Below are 13,272 nucleotides of genomic sequence, written 5' to 3' on the forward strand. Positions count from 1 at the left end.
GACCCGAGAATATCTGCTGGAGTTTGTGAACTCCTTCCGGGAACTTAAGTCCGCGAACTAAGTTTGCGAACTTGAGTTAGCTATATCTAAAAACGATAGTTTGTGAACTTATTCATATTAACTAAGGAATGCTAAATGCAAACCGTGGCTATATAGTTCATGAACCGATTCGAGTGAATCAAATCGTTTTTGCTTCGATTGTGAGTTGTGCAGTTACATAAGATTTCCTTGCAATTGAACAACTCTCTAACTAGTTCATTTGAGTCGTTTGAACTAGTTATAGTGAAGAAGAACATGGTTGATATGAAAGTGCTCATATGGCTAACCATTTGGTTAACTACTTTTGAACCAACAAATGTTCATGTTTGGGTAAGGTTACATAAACCCAAAATAGTACATTTCATTTGTGTGTAACAAGTTAAGTTTTCGATCTAAAGGTTGAAAGCTATTAGCTTGAATCTAATCAGGTTTTCATCTAACGGTGAATATTGAATGCTTTGTTACCAAGCTAACATTGATTGTGAACCCTGATTTGAAAGACTATATAAGGGAGAATTCTAGCAACTGGGAAACCTAATCCCCACACCTTCTGTGTGATACTAGTTGTATTATCTAGAGACGATTCTCCTTTAACCTTTAGTTTCTTCTTAAACCAGGTTAACGACTTAAAGACTTCATTGGGATTGTGAAGCTAGACCGATACTACTTTCTCGTAGTTGTGTAATCTGATCTTGCTGATTCTATCGTGTTGAGTACAATCGTAACGATTGGCTTGAGATCTTTATCTCCGATAGGCAAGATAGAAAAGTAGTCACAAGCATCTTCGTCTCATCGTTTGTGATTCCACAATATCTTCTTTCGCCGCGTCGATTAAGATTATTGTGAGATGATTGATAATACTAGGTTGTTCTTCAGGAATATAAGTTCGGGTTATCAATTAGTTCATGTTCACCTTGATTTATCAAAACACAGAACAAAAACTTGTAGGTTTATCTGTGGGATACAAATTCTGTAGACTTTTCTGTGTGATACAAATTTGTTTATTAAAGTCTTCGACTTTGGGTCGTAGCAACTCTTAGTTGTGTGTGAGATAATCTACGGGAATCAAGTGCGTAGTATCCTGCTGGGATCAGAGACGTAAGGAGCGCATTTATACCTTGAATTAGTGTGAGATTGATTGAGGTTCAACTACAGTCCAGACCGAAGTTAGTTTGTCGTAGGCTAGTGTCTGTAGCGGCTTAATACAGTGTGGTGTTCAATCTGGACTAGGTCCCGGGGTTTTTTTGCATTTGTGGTTTCCTCGTTAACAAAATTCTGGTGTCTGTGTTATTTCTATTCCGCATTATATTTTGTTATATAATTGAAATATCACAGGTTGTGCTTTTGAATCAATCAATTGGAAATCCGACCTTTGGTTGTTGATTGAAATTGATTGATCCTTGAACATTTGTCTTTGGTACCGTTCAAGTGATTTCTCTTGTATTCAATTAGACTCGCAGATTTCTATTTGCTTGAGTAAGAATTGAATTGAGAAAGAGAGATACAACTCTTTGATATATGTCATGATCCTACAAGTTACCTCACCTTAAACTGTAATTTAAATTCTTTTTTTTACTGTGGGGGGCAACTTGAGTCAGTGAGGGGTGTAATTAGCATTAGGGTATTTGAATTATTTCCTAGGAACAAGTGTTTATGCTTGATGCAATCCTAACTGTTGGATGCAGTTATCAGGATTGGTCCTTTAAGAACCAATTATTGTACTCAGGTGAATTCAGTTTTAATAAAAATCAATTTGCTTTCAATTCTTTGAAGGTTAGGCTCTGCTTGCAGAGAGAAAGCAGCTTGCTGATAGTTTTCCATTGATTCATCTTGTAGTTGTATCTAGATACTCTACAATTGGTATCAGCCTCTATCCTGGAATCTGTTATCATGGCTAACAAAGAAAAACTACAAGAACTTACCACCACCATTAATCAAAATTCTGCTTCTATCATCGAAATCAAAGACGACATGGGATCTATCAAAGGCGAAATTGGCTCCTTACAGACTTTTGTTGCTGATTTAGATTCCAAACTTTCTTCTATCTTCGATTTACTTTCTACTATTCAGCAGCAAGGTTCACATCGAACTCCAGATCCACAGTCATCTGGTGCTCCTCCACCTCCTCAGGGCGGCGGCTTTGATGATATCAATCGGCTTATCAAGAATTTTCGTCATCCTGCTCCTAGTAAATTCACTCGTACCCCAAAGGTAGATTTTCCTAGATTCAATGGTACAAACCCTCATGGCTGGGTTCTTAAGTGTGAACGATATTTTCACCTTCATAACTTCCCCGAAGAAGAACGTGTTGATATGGCTGCCATACACTTCGATTCTCAGGTTGATCCCTGGTATCTCAACTATCAACAAGGTAAACAATCTATTACTTGGGCTACCTTTGTTCAGGGTTTATATGCTCGTTTTGAGGATGTTGCACATGATAACTATGTCATAAGTTTTAATAAATTGTACCAAACAAGCACAGTAGAAGACTATTATGATAAATGGGAACACTATAAGAGTTATATGGTAACTAACAATCCCAATCCAGCTCGTCCTGAGAATTTTTATACATTGAGTTTCATTAGTGGGTTGAAGGAGGAAATACGTACTGTTGTGCAAATGTTTAAACCAGCTGATACTTCCACAACTTTTTATCTAGCTAGATTACAACAAGCTTCAGTATATCCACAACCTAAACCAATCAAATCATTCGCTAGACCATTTACCCCTACACTGTTATCTGTTTCACACCCTCCCTCTACTATCAAACCATTTTTCTCTTCTACTTCTACATTCTCCAAAGGTACTGGTACTTCACCACCACCTATCCTAACACACCCACTCACCCCAACAAAACATTCACCAGATTCCACTCTTCCTCCTATGAAACGATTAACCCATGCTCAAATGCAAGTTCGCAAGGACAAAGGGTTGTGCTATAATTGTGACGAGATCTATAGACAGAGTCATAAATGCAAAACTCAACAGTTGTTCATGTTGATTGCTGATGATGAACACGATTAGCAAGGAGACGTATCCACTGAGGAAGTTATTGATGCATCTCATTCAGGTGGCGAATTCCCAATTGAGATTTCCTTACATGCCTTAACAGGGGCCACTACTCATGAAACAATCAGGATATCTGGTCATCTTAACAAGCATACTGTGACTGTCCTTATTGATACATGCAGTACACATAGCTTTATTGATGCAACATTGATTTCGCAGTTGGGTCTACATGTATCTCCTACTGGACACATGTTGGTTACAGTTGCAAATGGGGATAGCACAATCAGTCAAGACATCTGTCACAACCTCACTTGGGAGATGCAAGGCTACCAATTTTCAGCTAACTTACGGTCCTTACCTTTAGGTGGATGTGACATTGTATTGGAAGCTGACTGGATTCGCCAACTTGGTGATGTTCTTTTCAACTTTGCTCTCTTGCGCATTTCCTTTCTTCACCAGGGCAGTACGATCACTCTACAGGGTACTCATTCTAAACCCTCTCTTAGCTTAATTAGTGGTTCTTCTTTTGTGAAATATCTTAAGCAAAACACGCCCACCATTATTGGCCAATTTTTTTCTATATCATCTACTCCCATCATTCCACCCCTACCTGCAGTTTCCACACTTTTGGATACCTTTGCTGATGTTTTCGCAGAACCAACTGGCCTTCCTCCATCTAGACCCCTTGATCATAAAATACCTCTCAAAACTGGCTCAAACCCTACTTCTCAACGGCCTTATAAATGCCCCTACATACATAAGTTTGTAGTTGAATCTTTAGTTTCTGAAATGTTATCCAATGGTGTCATCCAAAAGAGCCATAGTCCATTTGCTGCTCCTATCCTCTTAGTAAAAAACAAGGATGACACTTGGCGTTTTTGTGTTGATTATCACAAACTGAATGACATTACGGTTAAAGATAAATTCCCCATACCACTTATTAAGGAACTTTTAGATGAGTTGAATAGGTCTGTAGTATTTTCCTAGATTGATATGCGTTCAGGTTACTATCAAATACGGCTTTATGCACCTGATATATACAAAACTGCTTTTCGCACCCACCACGGCCATTTTGAGTTCAGGGTAATGCCATTTGGGCTTACTAATGCCCCTGCAACTTTCCAGGCTCTCATGAATGAGGTATTTCAGCCATATTTATGCAAATTTGTACTTGTGTTTTTCGATGATATTTTGATATACAGCCCTTCTATGGAAGCCCATCTGGAGCACCTTCAGCTCACATTATCCTTACTAAGGAAACATTCTCTATTCGCCAAGATGTCCAAATGTGCTTTTGCTCAGCCACAACTAGAATACCTTGGTCATATTATCTCTGCAAGTGGTGTTGTTGATGACCCTGAAAAGATTGCATCCATGGTCAACTGGCCAAAACCTCAAACCCTTACACAACTCCGAGGATTCTTGGGACTTACGGGTTACTACAGAAAGTTCATCCAGCACTATGGCACCATTGCTAGACCACTCACTGATATGTTAAAGAAGGACTCATTCTCTTGGTCTAATAATGCCACTCAAGCTTTCACTGCACTCAAGCAAGCCATGACTTCTGCACCTGTCTTAGCCCTGCCAGACTTTTCTCACCCATTTTCACTTGAAACTGATGCATGTTCAAGGGGGGTTGGAGCGGTACTTATGCAGCATAATAGGCCAATTTCCTTCCTCAGTAAGTCATTGGGTCCTAAAGCACTAGCTCTATCTACATATGAGAAAGAATTCTTAGCCATTGTCATGGCTGTTCAAAAGTGGAAGCATTACTTGGGAAATCAGCAATTCATTATCCATACTGACCACCAAAGTTTAAAATACTTGATGGACCAAAAGTTATCTACTGCATTACAACAAAAATGGCTTGTCAAGCTCAAGGGTTTCGATTATGTCATCAAGTACAAGCAAGGAATGGAAAACAAAGCAGTTGATGCACTGTCAAGACTCCCTACAGCTGCTTTCTATACAATATCCTTATCTCAACCACAATGGATGCAGGACATTCACTCTAGTTATGAGTCTGACTCTTCAACACAACAGCTTATTACTCAGTTACTTGTCACTTCAACTCAAGGGAATTATTCTTATTCCCAGGGCATCATCAAATTCAAAGGAAGACTTTATATTGGTGCAGGTACTGCTCTCAGATCCTCTATTCTCCATTCCTTGCATGCTTCTTCAATAGGGGGTCATTCTGGCATTACTGGTACCTATCACAGAGCTAAGGCTTCATTTTTCTGGCCCAATATGAAAAGAGACATAGTTCAATTTGTCACCACTTGTGATGTCTGCCAATGTCATAAAGGTGAAAATACACTTCCAGGAGGGTTATTGCAACCTCTTCCTATACCTGACACTGCATGGAAACACATCTCTCTTGACTTTATTGAAGGACTGCCATTGTCATACAAAAAGAATGTTATTTTGGTGGTTATAGACAGATTGACTAAATACAGTCATTTCATTCCTCTAGGCCATCCATTCACTGCTATTACAGTTGCTAAGGAATTTCTTTCCCAAGTATTCAAGCTCCATGGCCTTCCTAGCTCTATTGTCAGTGATAGAGACAAGATTTTCATCAATCAGTTCTGGCAGGCTCTTTTCAAGTCTCTAGGCACCACGTTGAAGCTCCGTACTGCATACCATTCTCAAACTGATGGTCAGACTAAAAAAACTAATCAGTGTGTTGAGCAATATTTGAGATGCATGACAGGATCTCACCCTAAGCAATGGGTCCACTGGTTAGCCTTAGCTGAGTGGTGGTTTAACACCAACTATCACACAAGTTTGAAGATGTCCCCCTTCCAAGCCCTATATGGTTATGCTCCACCTCATCTAATATTTTCTATTCCTACAACTAATTCTGTGGCAACTGTAGAAAACTATTTACAAGAAAGAGATCTTATGCTCCAGCTTTTAAAGGATGAACTCTCCAAAGCTCAACACAGAATGAAGTATTTTGCTGATCAAAAGAGATCTGATAGAGAATTCACAGTGGGAGATCTGGTTTTCTTAAAGCTACAACTATATAGGCAGACATCAACGACTATAAGGAAGAATTTCAAGTTGTCTGCAAAGTACTTTGGCCCCTTTGAAGTTTTCCAGAGAACTGGAGATGTTGCTTACAAGCTTAAACTTCCCTTGGGTTATAGAATCCATCCAGTTTTCCATGTCTCTCAATTGAAGAAGAAGCTGGGAGCACATACCGCCTTATCACCCCAATTACCATTGGTAGATCATGCAGGTCAGTTTGTGGTGGAACCTGTGGCTGTCTTAGATACTAGAGTTACACTCAGGGGTACTTCCAAGGTTAAACATATTTTGATACAATGGTACAACTCAGCTCAGGAGGATGCTACTTTGGAAGATGCTACTCACATCAAGGCTCAATTTCCAGATTTTATCCTTGAGGAAAAGGATGTTTAAATGGGAGGGGCAATGTCATGATCCTACAAGTTACCTCACCTTAAACTGTAATTTGAATTCATTTTTTACTGTGGGGGGCAACTTGAGTCAGTGAGGGGTGTAATTAGCATTAGGGTATTTGAATTATTTCCTAGGAACAAGTGTTTATGCTTGATGCAATCCTAACTGTTGGATGCAGTTATCAGGAATGGTCCTTTAAGAACCAATTATTGTACTCACGTGAATTCAGTTTTAATAAAAATCAATTTGCTTTCAATTATTTGAAGGTTGGGCTCTGGTTGCAGAGAGAAAGCAGCTTGCTGCTAATTTTCCATTGATTCATCTTGTAGTTGTATCTAGATACTCTACAATATACTTTATTAAGATTGAGTCTTATTGATTCTCTTGAAAGTATATTAGAGTTTGTCCATACAGATTGCTAAGCGAGATATTGGGTGTGGTTGTTGTACCCCCACTTTTTCAGTTTTGTTCCGTCTTTTGATAAATCAAGGTGAATAGGAACCAATCGATAACCCGGACTTATATTCCCGAAGAACAACCTATAATTATCAATCACCTCACAATAATCTTAATCGATTAGCGAAACAAGATATTGCGGAATCACAAACGATGAGACGAAGATGTTTGTGACTACTTTTCCATCTTGCATATCGGAGAAATTAATCTCGAGCCAATTTTACAATTGTACTCAATACGAAAGAAATAGCAAGATCAGATCACGCAACTACACAGAAAATAGTTGGGTATGGCTTCACAATCCCAGTGAAGTCTTCAAGTCGTTAACCTACATGGTCTCGATAAGAACCTAAGGTTAAAGGAGAATCTACTTTAGCTTATACAACTAGTATAACACAGAAGGTGTGGGGATTAGGTTTCTCAGTTGCTAGAGTTCTCCTTTATATAGTCTTCAAATCAGGTTTTGAAAACAAGGCTACCTATGTAACAAAGCATTCAATATTCACCGTCAGATGAAAACCTGATTAGATTCAAGCTAATATCTTTCAACCGTTATATCGAATCTTAGCTTGTTATACACAAATGAAATGCACGTTCATTTAGGTTTATGTAACCGTACCTAAACGTGTACACCTAGTTGGTTCAACAGTACTTAACCAAATGGTTGGCCATATGAGAACTTTCATATCAACCATATTCATCTTCACCATAACTAGTTCAAATGACTCAAAAGAACTAGTTAGAGAGTTGTTCAATTGCTTAGATCTTATAGAAGTATACAAGACACAATCGAAGCAAAATCGGTGGTTTTGATTCACTCGAATCGATTCATGAACATTATAGCCACGGTTTGCAAATTGCATTCCTTATTATATAAGTTTTATAGTTCATGAACACACTTAAGTACGCGTACGGGTATGCGTACTTAAGTAACCAGATTTGAGTTTGTTTTGGTTTTCAAACTCAGCAGAAATTCACGGACGTGAATTTTCCGCTAGTATGTGTACGGGTACGCATACTTTAGTAACCGGATTGAGTTGGTTTTGAATTCCAAACTCAACGGAAATTCATGGTCGTGAACTTCCGCCAGTATGCGTACAGGTACGCATACTTACCCAGTCTCCATCAACCATTTAATACACGCAGAAGTATGCATACATTTGGTTCCTGGTTTTGGACTTATACACTAATGTGCGAACACACTATATGCTTATATCCAAAGATGGTTACATATTCTAAACTCTCTATTTCAATCATTGAAACATTCTTAGAGGATATTATATAGAGGTTATTCACACTCCATTTTTCATCAAAACTATCAATACATATGGAATACAAAATAAATAAACTTTGTAGCTTCTCTTCCACATGCTTGGTCTCCTTGGTTCTTCAACATTACTCGAAATCTTCGTCACTTCCAAGTAATCCAATGATTCCAAAGATATTCAAATCAGCGCCATCGTTGTTGAAGATCCGTAGCCATAACAATGAGAAAACAAAAGCTCTCAATCATTGCTACACAGTGTCATAGTACTATCAATACATATGGAATACAAAATAAATAAAATTTAGTGACAAAAATACAATACATATGGAATACAAAATACATATGTCAATTTTAGTGACAAAACTATCAATACATATGGAATACAAAATAAATAAACTTTGCAGCTTCTCTTCCACATGCATGGTCTCCTTGGTTCTTCAACATTACTCGAAATCTTCGTCACTTACGTGTAATCCAATGATTCCAAAGATATTCAAATCAGTGCCATCGTTGTTGAAGATCCATAGCCATAAAAATGAGAAAAGAAAAGCTCTCAGTCATTGTTACACAGTGTCATAGTACTTTTACACAACATCAAAGTTCAATTGTATCACAACTTTGACAATAATACTATGGTGATATGTATCACTCCCCCTTAGTCAATACTTCATCTCACATGAAAACTACTCCCCCTTACATAATGATCCGAAAACCACATGTATTTGTAGTGTGAACTACACATTAATTCTCCCCCTTTTTGTCAATAAGATTAGCAAAGGTACGAAAGCTAGTGGGATCCTAATGAAATTTCCATAGAGACACTTCATGACCAAAATAAAGCACATATCAAATTTTTAGATGCAATCATATAGCCGAAACTAAATGCATTCATCAAGGAGTTTATAAAGGTACAAGATAACCCCTATAATATTCAACAACCGCACTCCCCACAAAGATTTGGCAATTAAGCACAAGTTCAATTAATAACTCTCCGCCATAAAATGTCATTCCCGAAAGAACAACAAGAGCGACCTTACTTTCACAAGAAAAGAAGGATTTCTTTGGACATTACACTAAGAAACCTGACAGAAAATCAACTTACTGTAACAAATGTAGAATTGAAGCAACACCTACTGGAATTCCAAACCCAATTGCCCAACATATCGAGATAAACACAGGGGTAAGAGTTTTAGAAATGACTAATGAACCAAAACAACACCAATAGACTGCCGTAAGTGTTGAAATGTAGCAATATCTAATGGTTTGGTAAGAATATCAGCCAATTGTTGTTCAGAAGGCAAAATTCCATATTTGTGGTATCATTTTCATATAGATCTCGAATAAAATGGTACCTTATATCAATGTGCTTAGTTCTTGAGTGCTCAATGGGATTCTCTGTGATTCGAATCACGCTAGAGTTATCACAAAAGATCTTCATTATTCTAGTATCAATTACATAGTCAGCCAACATTTGTTTCATCCAGAGAAGTTGAGTACAACATGAGCCAGCAGCAATATATTCTGCCTCGCATGTAGACATGGATTGTGAATTTTGTTTCTTGCTATGCCAGGCCGCAAGATTCAGTCCTACATAGTAGAAACCCTTGACGTACTTTTTCTGTCTTCCATACATCCTGCCCAATCAGCATCTGAATAGGCAGAAAGATCAGTGTTAGTATCAAAGGTGTAATATAGACCATACCCGACTGTGTGATTAACATATCGTATGATCCTTTTTGCAGCTGCAAGATGAGATTCCTTTGGATTAGCCTGAAATCTAGCACAACTAACCAACACTAAAAGCAATATTAGGTCTAGTAGCTGTAAGATATAAAAGGCTACCAATAATGGGTCGATACAGTTTTTGATCTGCATTTACTCCTTTCATCCCTGTGTAGTTTACCAATGGTGGGCAGAGGTGTCAGTTTTGGAGTTGACTTATGCAACCCGAATCTTGAGACAAGATCCTTAGTATATTTTTATTGAGATAAGTAAATTCCATCCTTATGTTGCTGAATTTGTAATCTTAAGAAGAACTTTAATTCACCAACATTGCTCATTTCAAATTCTTTGCCAAGAGAGACTTGAAAATCTTTTGCAAGTTTTTCAGAAGTTGAACCATAGATGATATCATCTACATATACTTGAGCAATGACAACATCTTTCCCACTCCATTTGGTAAACAAGGTTTTATCCGCTCCGCCTCTCGAAAAACCTTTCCTAAGAAGAGAACTACTTAGTTTTTCGAACCAGGCACGAGGTGCTTTTTTTAACCCATATAATGCCTTTTTAAGCTTAAGGACATGATCTGGGAAATCAGGGTTTTCAAACCCTTAGGTTGAGCGACATAGACCTCTTCCTTTAAATTTCCGTTTAGGAACGCGGATTTTATGTCCATTTGAAACAACTTAACCTTGAGAAAACAAGCATGAGATAATAACAACCGAATGGACTCAAGGCGTGCCACATGAGCAAAGGTTTCGTCAAAGACGATACCCTCAATCTGTGAATATCCTTGAGCAACAAGTTCATCAGACTTATTCCTGAATATCCATTTGGTACCAACAATATTGATATTGGAGGGACAAGGTACTAGTTCACATACGTCTTGTCTTTGAAATTGATTTAACTCTTCATGCATTGCATTCACCCAAAAGGGATCACTAAGAGCGTCATTAATATTTCTCGGTTCTACTTGTGAAAGATAACAACCAAAATTGCAAATATTTTGAAGTTGTCCTCTTGGTGTCGAGGAGGGACACGTTCTTTTTCAACAGGAGTAGCCTGATCAGTGCTCTTCTCCTCGTCACTAGAAATATCAGGATCAGTAACAGTTGGGATGACTTCAACTGATTCTGGGATTTCTTTGACTTTCTCAATTGTCTCAGTTGGAGGCAATTCAGCAGGAGGATTACCATGATGAAAATTACTAATATCATTAATAATAACATTAGCAGACTCCATCATAACTTGAGTTCTGAGATTAAACACTCGAAAACCAGGACTATCAGAGGAATATCCAAGGAAGATACCTTCATCACTTTTAGTATCAAATTTCCCTCTCTGTTCTCGATCTTTTAGAATGTAGCACTTACTTCCGAACACTCTGAGATAGTGTAAGTTGGGTTTTCTGTCGTACCACAACTCATAAGGAGTGTTAAGGGTTTTAGACCGTAGGTAGATACGGTTGATCAAATAACATGATGTGAAGACAGCTTCTCCCCAAAACCTTAACGGTAAGTTTTAGTTATGGAGCATTACCCTGGCCATTTCCTGAATGTTCCTATTGTTTCTTTCTCTAACTCCATTAGCTTGAGGAGTAATGGGTGGTGAGTATTGTTGAAGAATCCCCAATTCGTCACAGAATTCAACCACCTTAGTGTCCTTGAATTCAATTCCACGGTCGCTTCTAATTTTCTTTAGTTTGCGAACTTGTTCGTTCTGGATTCTATTAACAATAATCTTGAATTCATCAAGGGTTTCATTCTTCTGAGATAGAAAAGCAACCCAAGTGAATCAGGTGTAATCATCTACCATAACTAAAGCATACTTCTTACCCGCAACCGTGGGTTGTTGAGTAGGTCCTAAGAGGTCCATATGAATTAAACCAAGTGGAGATTTAATGAGAATATCTCGAGATGATTTATGGTGAAATTTCGTTTGTTTACCCTTTTGACAGGCACCACATACACCATCAATCTTTGAATTGATTTTGGGAACGCCTCTAACAAGTTCTTTATTAATGATCTTAGGTGGAAGACGATAATTGATGTGACCAAAACACTCATGCCAAAGATGTGTAGATTCCACCTTAGTCAAATTGCAACAATTACTGAACTGAGTATCCAGAAGATAATAGTTGTTTTTACCACGAGTTCCCTGAAAAATTACTTTCCCAGCTTTGTCTACAATGTCACATCCATTCTCATTGAAGACAACTCTATGGCCTTTGTCACAGATTTGACTAATAGAAAGAAGGTTTGCAGTCATACCTTTTACATATACTACATCATGGATTTCAGGTACACTGGGAAGTTTGATCGTCCCCTTCTTGCTTATGTAGTAGAAACTCCCATCTCCAAATGTTACCGGACCTCCTTCATAGTCGTTTGAAGTAACAAACCACGAGAGATCACCAGTTATATGTCGGTTACATCCACTATCAAGAAACCATTGAAAGGGCGATGTTGATTTTAAAGCAAAAGCTCCCATACTAACACTACTATCATGTTTAGGATTTCTTGTTAGTTTTGTACATCCTTTTAGAGAAGCAAACAGTTGTTCAACTTTCATATGAAGATTACCTGCAACTTTTAGACTTTTCTGGAAGGACATATACGTATGTTGAAAGTGATTGCTAGAGCCACAGAACATACTTGGACCAACATCTTTAATCTCGTTTGAGTAGTTCGGCGTCCTGTCATATTTCACAAAGCCCTGACCTCGTTTATCATCTGACTTACGACCATTCTTCAGAGAAGAATAAACAGAGTTATTCAAATCCATTGCAATTTCTTCAACAAGATGAGAGTTGATACAAATTTTTTCATCCAACTTTTTCAGAACTTTCTCTACGATCAAAATTTATTCCTGGTGAAGCGTTTATAGAGACTTTACTGTCCATATAGTCAGATCGCTACAAACACAAACTTATTAGGTCTTTAACCTTATTTGCCTGCTCTGATACCAATTGAAAAAGTGGGGGTCTAACAACCTCACCCAATATTTCTCTTAGCAATCTGTATGGACTAACTCCAATATACTTTCAAGAGAATCAAATAGACAGTCAGGCTCAATCTTAAGAAAACTATATCAAGGAGTTATATCTCAATTTCTCAATTCAATACTTACTCAAGCAAATAGCAATCTGCGAGTCTAATTGAATACAAGAGAAATTAACTTGAACGGTACCAAAGACCAATGTTCAAGGATCAATCAATTTCAACCAATCAACCAAAGGTTGGATTTACCAATTGATCGATTCAACGCACAATCTGTGATATTTCAATTATATAACAAAATATAATGCGGAAAAGAAATAACACAGACACCAGAAGTTTTGTTAA

The 13,272-nt window shown here is 37.8% G+C and overlaps 1 protein-coding gene across 1 annotated transcript; it reads left to right on the top strand.

Annotated features, from left to right (window-relative positions):
- Nucleotides 1-1,929: 1,929 nt before the first annotated feature.
- LOC113294638 lies at nt 1,930-4,038 on the top strand. The gene is made up of 2 exons (XM_026543025.1): nt 1,930-2,955; nt 3,067-4,038. Exons 1-2 carry the CDS (start codon nt 1,930-1,932, stop codon nt 4,036-4,038), a joined length of 1,998 nt encoding a protein of 665 aa, XP_026398810.1.
- Nucleotides 4,039-13,272: the final 9,234 nt, after the last annotated feature.

Source organism: Papaver somniferum, chromosome 7, assembly GCF_003573695.1.
Source record: "Papaver somniferum cultivar HN1 chromosome 7, ASM357369v1, whole genome shotgun sequence".
NCBI classification, from domain to species: domain Eukaryota; kingdom Viridiplantae; phylum Streptophyta; class Magnoliopsida; order Ranunculales; family Papaveraceae; genus Papaver; species Papaver somniferum.